At 41.9% G+C, this 14612-nt stretch overlaps 1 protein-coding gene across 1 annotated transcript in view; it reads right to left on the reverse strand.

The window, feature by feature from the left end:
* The window catches only part of TNFRSF19 (TNF receptor superfamily member 19), a 93069-nt gene that overhangs the window by 42790 nt on the left and 35667 nt on the right, over positions 1-14612 (reverse strand). The window contains exon 5 of the mRNA XM_032150657.2: positions 4592-4677. Within this exon, the coding sequence (XP_032006548.1) occupies positions 4592-4677 (86 nt within the window). The remainder of the gene's footprint in view (positions 1-4591; positions 4678-14612) is intronic.

Here is a 14612-nt window from a genome sequence, read left to right on the forward strand (position 1 = left end):
TTTCAAAATCAGTGGCCTAGATAGAAAAAAGACTGAAAAGAAAACCTTTAGAATGCTGTCTTTGTTTTTGTAATGATCAATGCTGCAAATGCTCTGTTTAGGGGACTACTGGGGTTCCCTTCCACCACTTGCTTTTTCTACTAAATGTTAAAAATTATCTTTAATGAGCAAGTACGTCTCAAAGTTTATTTTGAAATTGCCTTTATTTGTTATTTAAAATATATTTTAAACTTCCTTTGGAAAATAATAAACTTTTAGTAATGTGATTTATTACTCATTGGTGCAAACAACTGCTTGCTGTCTTCTAAGACTATGAAACCACATACAATTCCTAAGAGTTGCAGGTCAGCCCAGCTCAGGCTTTCCTTTCTCCCACACAGTGATTTATCTGATCCCTTATCTCTCCAGAATCACGTGGCTTGTCTTACAAAGCCCCCGAGAACAAAGCAAACATCTAGGTTAAACATACTTAAATAAAGTTTTACTCTGGTGAAAACCCCTTTGAATTTTTTCAAAACCATTTGTTCCAACCACAGTATTTGTTCCAAATTAAGTAAACAGTGCTAAAAGAAATCATACTAAATCTGCATTTCTTATCAGACTGAAGGCAGGATACGGTTCTAAACTTTCTTGTGTATTTTTCTCTATTTCTCCTTGAAGCTCTAAGTGGGCACAGGTGATTAGGAACTGAAGTTACTTGGGGGAACAACGCCTGCAGCAGGCATTTCTATGTAATGGGCGTCTTTTATTTATCTGCAGTTTACAGGAGTGTCACTCATCAACCCTGAGCTCCATGCCCAGCCAGTCAGTATCACACATTAATATAAGCTATTAGTGCCCAGACAGAGGGGCTATGGGAAGATTATCATCACAAATCCATTGTTATTGGGGAGGCGGGGCGTAGAGCTCCGGTCTCTTCAGCCTTCAGCCTCCCAGTCTAGCCATCTGAGCTTCTTCTTTTTCACCTTTTTTTTTTGTTTGCTTGTTTTTGTTTTTTGAGACAGGGTCTCACTCTGTTGTTCAGGCTGGAGTGCAGTGACACAATCACAGCTCACTGCTGCCTCAACCTCCCGGGCTCAAGCAATCCTCCCACCCCAGCCTCCCAAGTAGCTAGAACCAAAGGCACACACCACCATCCCTAGCTAATTTTTTATTTTTTGTGGATATGGTGTCTCACTATGTTGCCCAGGCTGGTCTTGAACTCCTGGGCTCAAGTGATCCTCCCACCTTAGCCTCCCAAAGTACTAAGATTACAGGCGTGAGCCACAGCACCTGGCCCCCATCTGAGCTGCTCAGGCACAAAACTCCATGGCATCCACTTTCTGGTACCCTTCAGTGCTCACCCACCAGGGGAGGTGAAGCCCTAGAAGACAAACATCAGAGCCAGATGCACCATGAGATCCTCCCCATCCGGGACAACCCCAAAGCAGCAGACCCTCTGAAGAACACATCTGGGTAAGGGCATGGCCAAGGACAGGCGGGGTCATGGTTTGAAAGAAGGCAGGCCAGCAAGTAGACAGTCATTACCGAGCTTGCCCCAGGGCAGGTATCATGTTGCTGGACTACTAGTTCATTTAGTTCTATCCAAAATCTGCAGACTTGGGCATTTTCCAGAGTAAACAGAGGTTCAAAGAGGGGAGACTATTTGCCCAAGGTTACACCATCAGTACAAAGTGCAGCCAAGATGTGAATCCAACACTTCTGGCAACACAACCACAGCAGGCAGGTGGGTCTGTTCCTTACCAGGTAGTACCACTCCATTTCACAAGGGAAGACCTAGCCCTCAGGGAGGTGAGTGCTGGCTCAGGTCACCAGCCACAGACAGGCATGGTACTGGGGTGGTCCCTGGGGCAGCTGACAGAAATGGGAAATCCAGAGTGAAGAGACCCAGTAGGTTAGGACAGACAGCCCTGCAGACCCAGAGAGCTGCTGTAGTGCATGCAGCATACAGGGTCTCCTTCTGCAGAGGCGTGGTGCGCCACCAAACTCTGAGCCACCTGGGACCCCAGGGAGGGCTACTCCTGGTTCCAGAGAGTTCTTGCCTCTCCCACTACCAGGCATGTCCTTAAAACAAACCCCATTCCTTAAGTTAGCTTGAGAGGTGTCACTTTCTTCTAGCTGAGAATCTAAGTAGCACAGGAACTCCTCAGGGGGGAGAAAAAAATCACTGATGCAGTAGCTCTTTGTGGATGAGCTAAAAAAAAAAAAAAAAAAAGCCAAAGTGGAAGAAATGAAAACATAAGGCGCCTTACAAAATTTTCCCAAAAGACTCCAAAATCTCTTTTGAGGAGATTAGTTGTGTTCTGGAATTATTGCCAAGAACTGTGCCAAAGGCAGCAAACTTTCTTTTGCAGAGATAAGGACTCATGCTCACTGAAGACTACCAGCCTGTCTTGCTTTGTGATTTGAAAGGCTATCAGCTGTGCACACTGCAAGTTTTACTTTGACAAATAGCTTATTTTTCCTTGCTTTCCTAAAAAGTTTCATATATGAAGAAACATACACACATATATATGTGTATATATATATATATTTGCAATGAATTATTTGGTGAATGTTTACCTATTATAAAAATGAGGATTGGTATATATTTTCTATAACATATATATATATATATGGTTAATTTTCTTTTTAAAATACTAAGGACTTCACACAACACTAAATTACTAAGGACTTCACAAGACACTAAAAGTTACATGTGAGATCTACCTTCAAAGGCAAATTTGTGATATCTGAGCTTAGCCAGAACCCGGAAGGCAAAAATCCCAAAGCCTCAGAGTTTTGACTTGATTGTATTAAATATAAATCCAATAAATTAACGGGAAAAAAACCCTAAGACTTTCTGGCTCTAAAGTGGCAATACTGACTTCACGGAATCTCTGTGCAGCAGTCTGGGCTGCAGTGCATGATTTTAACTCACTTCCTGACAGAAGGATGACTGGGCTGACCCACATGCAGGCCCAGGCCACTGCACGTTAAACTGGCAAGAGGGCTTGTCCTTTGATGGGTTGTGTCGTGGCATAAAGACACTCCTCCAGTGTCTCTGACATGTTAGATTTTTAGCGTTTTCTTTAAGTGATTAATATTAAAGCAAACAACATAAGAAAGAGTCAATGTGTAGGAAAGACGAGATAGCTTAGTTTTCCTTAGGGAGCTTAGGGAGACAGTAGATTGTGGTAGAAAGAATTGGACTGGAATTTGAATATTGTTTCTGGCACTTAGCAGCCAACAACGGAACAGGATTCACCTCTCTGGACTAGTGTTCTCATTGACAAATTTGGACTGATGATAGGATTATTGAGAAAAGTAAGTAAAACAAAATAAGTAAAGCGTATGCATTGTGACTGATAACAGGCATTCAATATTGCATTTGTTATCTGCAATGAATTATTTGGTGAATGTTTACCTATTATAAAAATGAGGATTGGTATATATTTTCTATAAAAGAAAATCTTCTAACTTCTTTTGCTTTTCTATCACTTCAAATGAATAATAGAACATAATGCATTTGGTAAAGGACACACTAATATGAACTGCAAAATTCCATGACACTCTTGGAAAGAGAAGTACTATGTGACCTTATCAAATGATGCACTAACTTTCAATTAGTTCAGAGGGGACTTTTACCATAGCAAAAAGCAAGAGGACAGAGCCCAAGCATTGAAAATGATATCAAAACAATGCTCCCCAGAAAGGCAGGAGCGACCTGTGTGTGGGATAAAGCAGCCTCCTCCGTCCTCCCTCCTGCCCTTCGCTCTCCCCTGAGTCGTGAAGTGCGGCTCTCCCGAGCCCCGCTGTGGCACAGACAAGCGTGCTCTGCCACATAGGGGCCACTCACCGGTTCCCTTCCTGCGGGTTTTTATTGACCAGGTTTGTATTTAGGATTAAAAAGAGTGAGAGGCCACTCTTCTTCCTATTCAAAATTGATGCTGGTTCATAACTTGAAACAAATACCTTTTATATCTACACAAAATACATAGTCAGAAGGAGTAACTAATGTTAACATAAAGAGGAAAAGGCACAATTTTCTTATGTACAGTTGTATCCCCAGCATGCAATGGAGTTCTCTTTTCTCATTTATTTGTTAAATGAGAGAAAAGAAGGACTGGATGAAGTGAACTAAGTTCCATTTAGTGACACACAGTGAGGGCAGGTGACTCACAGAGAGGAACTTTTCTGGGAAGGCAGAGATGCCACCATATGATCCTGTGTGGGGACTAGGAAAGGAAAATCCAGGAATTCATGGGGCCAGGGCATGAAGACCTAAGAGTGAGGATGTGAGCCGCCTGGTTATTCAGAGTTGCCTGAATTACAGACCCAGGGTGCCAGGGAAGGCTTCAGATGGAGCTGAGCAGTGGCAAAATGTCTGCACTCCACTCTGAGATTCAAATCCCTGGGCCCAGTTTGCTGACTGAGGCACACAACAAAGGGGCTTTCTGTCCTGCTAGAAGCCTGATAAAAGAGGACACACTGTACACCCCACAGGAGAGACAGATTTGGCTCCATTTGCCAGAGAAGAAACGTTTACAAATTTAAACTTTTTCAAAAGGCCAGGTGTCCCCTTGGCTCTGCCTGTGTTGTGTTCACTCACAGTGCGGTTCGTAAGGAGGAGGAGGGTCTCCACAAGGCACACACTCCATGTCTTGAAAGCCGACAAGTTTCGTCTTCCTATAAAATCTAGAAGAGAAAGGAAAATACTCCTTGTTAGCTCTTTCATCTAAGCTTACAGTTGTGGTCATAAATTACCAGCAGTCTCCATTACCAGTTCTACAGTTAAAAGTACACAGAGGCTTAAATAATAGTATCTTAGGTAGACACATTTTTGAAGAGGAAGCAGTGGACACTTAAGAAATATCAATTCCCCTAAACGTAACTTTGCAGATGCTTCTCAGTGCACTTCTTCTATATTGGGGTGGGGGTGCAGGTGGGGGAATATAAAGTCAGTGGTCTTCGACATTTCTATTGAAACTTAAACTACAAAACACCTTATAAATGAATAAAGAACTAGGTTTTAGCATTTGGAATTCAGACACCAAAAAACCAAGCAACCATAAAAGCAATGGAAAAACATAGGGAAATACTCATACAATCCTGATACAGGAACATCTTTCTAGGCATAACAAGAAACCAGGAGTCAGAGTGGAAGAGATGAACAGCACACACACACACACACACACACACACACACACACACACACACACACAGATTTTAAAGACATCTGAAGGGCAAAAATAAATAAATATAGCATCATCAATAATAGGTAATGGGCAAACAAAGATTGAAAAATTGTCCTAATTATAGTACTGTCTATACCTTCAGTCTATAAGGTAAAACTTAAAAATCATGATGGTGGAAATGAACATTATAATGAAAAATAAGCAAAGAACTTTCATTCCCAAAAGAAGAATGTTTCATAATTTAAAAATTTCATAATTAAACTGAAAAGCATGATGCAATTAAATTTTTTTTAAAAAATTAAGATGAAAATGTTTAACTTCATTATTAATCAAGTACATTCAAATTAAAATGAAAATATATCATTTTTACTTAGAAAATTAGTAAAGTGCTGGTGTGAGTGTAGGCCAACAGGTATATGTATATATTGCCTGTGGGAACATAAATTGCCACTTTTAGGAAGGCAATTTAGCAATCTGTCACTAGAACTCAATAAAATAGTTTATACTTCTTATCTAGTAATTTCATATTTAGAAACTCATCCTAAAGAAACAATCAACTGGGTAAAGATGTATCTGTAAGAATACAGGCCGGGCGCAGTGGTTCACTCCCAGCACTTTGGGAGGCCGAGGCGGGCGGATCACGAGGTCAGGAGATCGAGACCATCCTGGCTGACATGGTGAAACCCCATCTCTACTAAAAATACAAAAAATTAGCCGGGCGTGGTGGCGGGCGCCTGTAGTTCCAGCTACTTGGGAGGCTGAGGCAGGAGAATGGCTTGAACCCGGGAGGTATAGCTTATAGTGAGCTGAGATAGCACCACTGCACTCCAGCCTGGGCAAAAGAGTAAGACTCTGTCTCAAAAAAAAAAAAAAAAAAAAAAAGAATACAATCACAGCATTGTTTATAAAAGGAAAAAAGCTAATTAGGCACAATCCCAATGTCCACCAATAACCAATCAGGGTAGACCCAAGGCAATGGAATGCTAGGTGTCCTTTAAAAATGATGATGAAGACCTACCATACACATTTTTAAAAAGTCATGAAATATCATTAAGTGAAAACAAAGGAATGTATATGATATAATTCCATTTTGTGCAGGCACACACTTTTGTTATCAATTTTCTCAGATTGTTTACCAATACATATAAAAATAGTTGTGTGTGGCCAGGCGCAGTGACTCACACCTGTAATCCCAGCACTTTGGGAGGCTGAGGCAGGTGGATCACCTGAGGTCAGGAGTTCAAGACCAGCCTGGCCAACATGGTGAAACCCTATCTCTACTAAAAATACAAAAAATTAGCTGGGCGTGGTGGTGGGCGCCTATAATCCCAGCTATTCAGGAGGCTGAGGCAGGAGAATCACAAGAACCTGGGAGACAGAGGTTGCAGTGAGCCAAGATCGCGCCATTGCACTACAGCCTGGGCAACAAGAGTGAAACTCCATCTCAAAAAAAAAAAAAAAGAAAAGAAAAAAAAGTTATGTGTATATATTTGCAATGAAAAAAGTTTGGGAGTATATTATATACTGAATATGAACAGTGACTATTTCTAGATTGTGGGAATTCAAGTGATTTTCTTTTTTTCATATATATGACATAAATTTTCTATGACAAAAATAGTAATATAGAGAACAAGTCTACAGAGGACAGGTAGATGCAATTATTTTGTGAAACTGCATAATGTAGTAGCAAATCTGTATAATTCATGGTAGAAGCAAAATTTGCATTTGAAACTAGGTAAGTTATCTCAAATGCCCAGATACATTCAGAAATTGCTCAGCATTCTATTTTCACTTGATGATGACAATCTTTCTAAAGGATATATAATACAGTGACTTCCCACTAGATATTAATAAAATTACTCATTTTGGAATTTATGAAGTAAAAATTAAAAAAAACAAAGTTCGAGGACTCACACTTCCTGATTTCAAAACTTAATACAATACAACAATAATCAAAATAATGTGGTATTGGCATAAAGACAGACAACTAGACCAGTGGAATAGACAAGAGAGCCCAGAAGTAACCCCTTGTGTATATGGTCAGTGACTTTCAACAAGGTGCCAAGACCACTCAGTGAGGAAAGAACAGTCTGTTTAAGGAATGTTGGAGAAACTGGACATCCACCTGCAACAGATTAAAGACCTAAAAGTAAGACCTAGAACTGTAAAACTCCTAGAAGAAAACATAGAGGAAAAGCTTCATGACATTAGATATGGCAATGATTTCTTAGATAAGACACCAAAACCATAGGAAACAAGAGAAAAAAATTGACAAATGGGACTATATTAAACTTAAAATCAGAGGACATACACATTCCTATGGAATGGAAGAAAATATCTGCAAATCATAGGTCTGATAAAGGGTTAATATTTATAATATATAAAGAATTCCTATAAACTCATCAGTTAAAAAATCAACCTAATTTAAAAATGGGCAAGGGACTTGAATAGACATTTCTCCAGAGAAATGTCTTTGGAAAAATATCTTACATGGCTGACAGGTATATAAAAACATGTTCAAACATCACTAATCATCCCTGAACTGAAAAGTCAAAACCACATGAGATATCACCTCACACCCGTAAGGATGGCTACTATCAAAACAATAACAACAAACAAACAGATAATAACAAGTGTTGGCAAGGATGTGAAGAAACTGGAACCCTTGTATGCTGCTGACGGGACTATAAAATGGTGCAGCCGCTATGTAAAACAGCACGTAAGTTCCTCAAAATATTAAAAACAGAACTACCATATAATCCAGCAGTCCCACTACTGTGTCTATATCTAAAAGAACTCAAATCAGTGTCTTGAAGAGATACTTGCATGCCCGTATTCATTGCAGCATTATTCACAGTAGCCAAAAGGCAGAAGAAACCCAAATGTCCACTGATGAATATGGATAAACAAAGTATTTCACAGAATGAAATATTATTAGTCTTAACAAGTAGGAGGGGTTCCTGTCACATGCTACAACATGGATAAACCTTGAGGACATGATGCTAAGTGACACAAGCCTGTCACAAAAAGACAGATACTGAATGACTCCAATTATACAAGGTACTTAAGAGTAGTCAAACTCACGGAAACAGAAAGAAAGGTGGTTTCCAGGGGCTGGGGCGAAGAAGCAAAGGGGAGTTGTTTAATGGGTATACAGTTTCAGCCTGAGAAGATGAAAAAGTTCTGGAGATCTGTTTCACAACAATGTGAATATACTTAACTCTACTGAACTGCATACCTAAAAATGGTTAAGATGGTAAATTTTATGTTATGTGTTTTTTACCACAATAAAAAATGCATATACAATTTTTTAAAAAATCACAAGACAATATAAAAGAGCTTTCTTCTTTAAGAAGTCTTGCTAAACATTGTAACACATCCAAACTAATACTTTTTATCGTTTCAGCCAGAAAACTTGCCCAATAGAAGTTCATTGAATTAAATATCAAGAAAGCACAAAATAGTGTTTTATACATAAAAACTCATTTCATGTAAAAAGCAAAAAAAGTTAAAAAATGTAATAACCAACATTCTCAAGAACAAATATTGGGGATACAGAAATCCATCTTTTAACACTTAAAAAGTTAGGAAAATGGGAGGTATTGAGGATCAAGCACAGACACTACTTAACATTTTAAAAATAGAGAATTCTAATTGTGACAAAACAGTTTAGAGGTCTGAGCTTTCCCTGACAATCGAAGAAAATATATTTGCCAAAAATTTTTTTAAAAGTTTGAGGACCATGAGACAAATGAGGCTAGAAGGCTGTCATGTTTTGAATGACCATTTTTATTTTTTAATTAATTAATTAATGTTTGTTTATTTCTTGAGAGGGAGTCTCACTCTGTCACCCAGGCCGGAGTGCAGTGGCATGATCTCAGCTCACTGCAACCTCTGCCTCCCAGGTTCAAGCGATTCTCCTCCCTCAGCCTCCCAAGTAGCTGGGATTACAAGCACCCGCCACCATGCCCGGCTAATTTTTGTATTTTTTTTTAGAGATGGGGTTTTGCCATGTTGCCCAGGCTGATGTCACACTCTTGAGCTCAAGTGATCCACCTGCCTCAGCCTCCCAGTGAAGAGGAATTTTTAACTGAACTGAATCCAAATAGCACTGGTTAGCCTAATGAACACAGTGTTTGAAAACTGCTATTTTAAGAAAATCTGGCTGTAGACCGTTTATTCTTCACTCAATGAGTGCATTTCTGCAAGGAGATGACATGCCATAGAACAGCTCTGGTTTTACAATGACCTCACTTAACACAAGGTTGAAGGCAGTTACTATGCCCTGTGAATCACAGTCAAGTCAGGGCGGGATTTTCTGAAGTGTCTGTGAGACACTGGATGACAGCGTTGCTCTACCCGGGGCTCTTGCTAGCACCTTGGTGCTTAGTCAGCCTGCTGTTTGTGTTCCTCAGCAATCCACAGCAATGGCCCCTTATTTGAAGGTAAACAAATGCTAATGACAAGATTAATCATTAGAGTAAGAGTCTAGGTCTCCTAAACAGTGTCATGGTTACCAGGGAACACCCTGAGCACAGACCAGAGAGCTGAGGCAAGGGGATGCGAAAACCCAGGCAGCTCAGGCAGCTTCCAGGAGCAAGGGGTCTGCTGAGGGTAGGGTGAGGGTGAAGTGGGCACACAGCACAGACGGGCGGGCGGAGGCAGTCCCTGTGATTCCCATCAATCAATCACGGAAGCCCCAGCGGTGACCTCCCAGTGATATCAGACACGCACCTAAGCATGGGGCAGAGGAGCTGCGAGGTGAATTCCAGTCCTTTCATTTGCAAGCTGGGTGATTCTGGGAAGTCATTTACCCACTCCGAGAACCAGTTTCCCTCTTTGTTAAGAGGAGGTGGTAGGAATCCCTACTTTACAGAGTGGTTTGGATGATAGTAAGTGCTCAGTGTTAGTTGTCATTGTCACCAGAAGCAGGAAAAGGCTGGCGGGGGCCAGCCTACTCTTCAGGGCGGGTTCCAGTTCCCCTGAGCCAGGAAGGAATCAGGAACCGGGTGCTGGCAGAGGAGCTTGGAGGTCTGTTGGCCACACTCTGAAAAAGTCATGCCAAGTTTTCCCTGGCCCCCAAAATCATCAATTGGCAATAATGTACAATATTCCATTAGGGCTTCCTATGGCTTAGGCACTCTGCTAGGCACTTTACGTGCCTTCTATTTCTAATCCTTCTAACAATTCTGCAGGGTGGATTCTTACAGCATGGTCATTTTACAGGTGAGAAGAGTGCATGTCAGAGAAGTTAAATGACTGGTCTAAAGTCACAGAGCAGATGTGGGAATAAGGACTGGCTCTCTCAAATGACTCAAATTGTGGGCACAGAGGACAGATGATTTCCACACCCTACCTGCTACTGAGAGGGAAGCAGCTGGTGTCCTGGGGGGCCTGGGCCTATGGGCAGCAGCAGGTTCCTGCTAGAGAATGAGGCCGCAGGAGGCAGAGTGGCACCAAAAAGAGCAATGCCTGCCTTCTGCCTGACTTCTGCATCACTTTTTGGGGAGCAATATGCATTTTGCTCATGTCTTTCTGCCTCAGTTTTTCTGTTTATAAAATGGGTTTCAACTATTTGGTTTCTTCACAGAAGTACAGTTAAACTGGAAGAGTACTTTGAAAACACTTTGAAAAGACCTGGATAAAAGTCACTATGTAATTACGCCTGCCTCATATACTAATGCTGACTTAGAAAAAAATGGGATTTTAAAGTAATCATATAAATAAATTGTGAAACATCACTCAACTGTCTATTCACTTATAACTTTCCTATAGCTAAGTATTTACTTAAAGAATAAACAAACACTGTAGAAACTAGAGCAGCGGGCTCAAATGACAACGACCACGGGGAAGCAGGAGGAACCAGGCACGGTGGAGTCCCAGGCAGACCTGCTCTCCTCCTCCAGCAGCACAGCCCTGCGTGGACTCTATAAAATCCCAGTCCTAGGTCAGGCCTTTCCCCACCCTCCCTGGGCACTGCCTATCTCAGCCTGTACATCCCCTGAAGACCTCCTCATTTTCCTACCCCCAGATGTAGAGAGTAGACACGCACAGACAGGCTTTTATCAGAGAACTGGAGAACACGAACAACAGAGGTGTGTGTGTTCAGTTCATGTCCTCAATTAGATTTGCACAAGATCAAAACTCTGGGTAATGCTATCCATAGATACCGTCACAGGTTTGAGATTATAGACCATTCCTTTTTAAGGCACAGATTTATTGACTTATACTTTCTATACCACACAATTCACCCATTTAAAGTGTACAATTGGATGGTTTTCCATATAGTCACAGAGTTGTACAACCATCACCACAATCAATTTTAGGACATTTTCATCATCCCCCAAAGAAGCCTCATAACCTTATCAGTCACCTCCCATTCCCAACTCTCCCTAACCCCAGCCCTTAGGCAACACTGATTTCCTTTCCATCCCTATAGATTTGCCCATTCTGGACATTTCAATAGAATCATGTAATATGCCATCATTGGTGACTAGCTTATTTCACTTAGCATAATGTTTTCTAGGTTCATCCATCTCATAGCATATGTCAGCATTTCTTTCCCTTTTACTGGTGAATAATATTTCATTGTTTGAATATATCCCATTTGGTTTTTCCATTTATCAGTTGACAGACACTTGAGTTTGTCTTAGTCAGTTTTGTGCTGCTGTAATAGAATATCACAGACTGGGTAATTTATAAATAACAGAAATTTATTTCTCATAGTTCTGAAGGCTGGGAAGTCCAAGATCAAGAGGCCAGTATCTGGTGTCTGGTGAGGGCCTTTCTGCTGCACCCTTTAGAGGGAAGAAATGCTGTGTCCTTACGTGGCAGAAGGTGGAAGGGAAATAAAAGGAATAAATTCCCTCTGTCAAGCCCCTTTATCAGGGCATCTTTTTGAGGGGAGGGCCCATCCTGACCTAATTACCCCGTAAAGGCCCCACCTCTTAATACAATCTCACTGGCAACACCTGAATTTTGGAGGGGACACATTCAAACCAGAGCTTGGTTGTTTCAGTTTTTTGGCTATTATGTAAACTGCTGCTACGAACACTAGTGTACAAGTTTTTGTGTGGACGTGTTTTCAGTTCTCTTGGTTATATACCTAAGAGTCAAACTGTCAGGTCACATGGTAACTCTGTGTCTAACTTTCTGAAGGAACTCTAGACTGTTTTCCAACCTGGCTGTACCCTTTGCCATTCCCACCAACAGTGTATGACAGTTTCAATCTCTCCACGTCATCACCAACATTCCAATCTCTCCATGTCATCACCAGTTACCGTCTGGTTTTTGTTGGCTATAGCTATCTTAGTGGGGTTGAAGAATGTGGGTTTGATTTGCATTTCCCTGATTGTTAATGATGTTGGGCAACTTTTCATGTGCTTATTGGCCATTTGTGTATTTCTTTGGAGAAATGTCTATTCAAATCCTTGTTATTTTAAATGAATTATTTGTCTTTTTATTATTGAGTTGTAAGAATATGTGAGGACATATTCTACTTAAGATAGTTCCTTACCAGACATATGATTTGCCAGTATTTTCTCCTATTTTGTGAGTTGTGTGGTTGTGTTTCGTACTTCAAAGGGTTTCCTTTGAAGTACAAAGTTTAAAATTTTGATAAAGTCCAACAGAGCTATTTTTTCTTTTGCTGCTTGTACTTTTGGTGTTAGCCCACTACATCTTACAGCTCCCTAGGTGCTGTGTCTCTGTATATGACCACGCGGCACCCACTAGCCTATTTTCTACTCTGTTTCCACCCTTCAGGCCCAGAGCTTTATCTCCCCTCTGGCCTCAACAAGACCCCACCCCGGGACATCTGGTCAAAACCACTCTGATCTTGTGGTCGATCCAGTTAGTCTTTTGTTTGTAGTGCCTTGGAGCATGAATTCTGACGTTTGACTCCCATGATGTGTTTCCCAGACTCACCACACACAGGTTAGGTGATCTTGCCTGAATAATCTTAATCCTTAATAAGTCTCAGTTTCTTCCTTCTTAAAACATTGTGAAAAGTATAGAAAATAATTCGGCCGGGCGCGTTGGCTCACGCTTGTAATCCCAGCACTTTGGGAGGCCGAGGTGGGCAGATCACGAGGTCAGGAGATCGAGACCATCCTGGCTAACACGGTGAAATCCCGTCTCTACTAAAAATACAAAAAAAATTAGCCGGGCGTGGTGGCGGGCGCCTGTAGTCCCAGCTACTCAGGAGGCTGAGGCAGGAGAATGGCGTGAACCCGGGAGGCGGAGCTTGCAGTGAGCCGAGATCGCGCCACTGCACTCCAGTCTGGGTGAGAGCACGCGAGACTCCATCTCAAAAAAAAAAAAAAAGAAGAAAATAATTCATGAAAAGTACTTGGCCGGGTGCCTGGTACATTGCAAGTAATAAATGCTTGCTGTTCCTGCAATGCAGTTTCTGGTTGTTTCTTCCTTTGCAATACAGACTGGTTTCTGATGCTCCAGGGTTTCTGGTTCCTCTCTCTTCTGTCTTTGGTCAGTAACTCTGGCTCCACTCTTATCTCCATTAAGCTCTACGGATATTCTGCTTCATCCCGTTCTCTGCATACTTGGTGTAGCAATGGCTTCTCCCTGCCTTACAGATCACCCCCCTTGTCACCCTGAGTCCGGCTCTTCATCCAGACTCTCTCCTCCAGCTGTCCGTATTAATCCATCCCACAGTTACTTAGAAGCAGTCAGGAATTTAACTTCCTCCTCCCTGGTGCCCCCCTGGCCCAGGTGTGGTCCCTCTCCTTTCCCTGGACCTGGCTGCCTTATTGACAAGTCTATTTAAGGCTTCTGCGTTCGCACCTGCCCACTGCTTCCCCTGCTCTCTGTAACTCGGTGTACTGCACGCCTCCCCCTCCCTGCCACTCCCTTGGCCTCCTGGCAGTTTTTTACCCACACCAGGTGGATGCCCACCTGAGAACCTCTTGCTGGAGGTTCCTTCTGTCTGCGGTGCTCTTCCCCACCTCTCTGCTTGGCTCAGTGCCTCGTCTCCTTCAATCCTTTGCTCAGATCTCACCTTTGCAGTAAAGCCTATCCTGACGACCCAATTTACACTGTCACTGTCCTGCCCCTCACTGTGGCCATGCCCAATCGCCCTTGTCTGCCTTAGGGTTTCTTCCATAGCAGTTATCATCTTCTATCTTTCTGCACAATTTGCTTCTTTATTATTTACTATTTAAATATTTTTTAAAACCCTATAAGAAGCCGGGCATGGTGGCTCACGCCTGTAATCCCAGCACTTTGGGAGGCTGAGGCAGGCAGATCACCTGAGGTCAGGAGTTTTGAGACCAACCAACATGGAGAAACCCCGTCTCTACTAAAAATACAAAAAACTAGCCGGGCATGGTGGCGCATGCCTGTAATCCCAGTTAGTCGGGAGCTGAGGCAGAAGAATCACTTGAACCTGGGAGGCACAGGTTGCAGTGAGCTGAGATC

Source organism: Hylobates moloch, unplaced genomic scaffold (genome assembly GCF_009828535.3).
Source record: "Hylobates moloch isolate HMO894 unplaced genomic scaffold, HMol_V3 SCAFFOLD_4, whole genome shotgun sequence".
NCBI lineage: Eukaryota > Metazoa > Chordata > Mammalia > Primates > Hylobatidae > Hylobates > Hylobates moloch.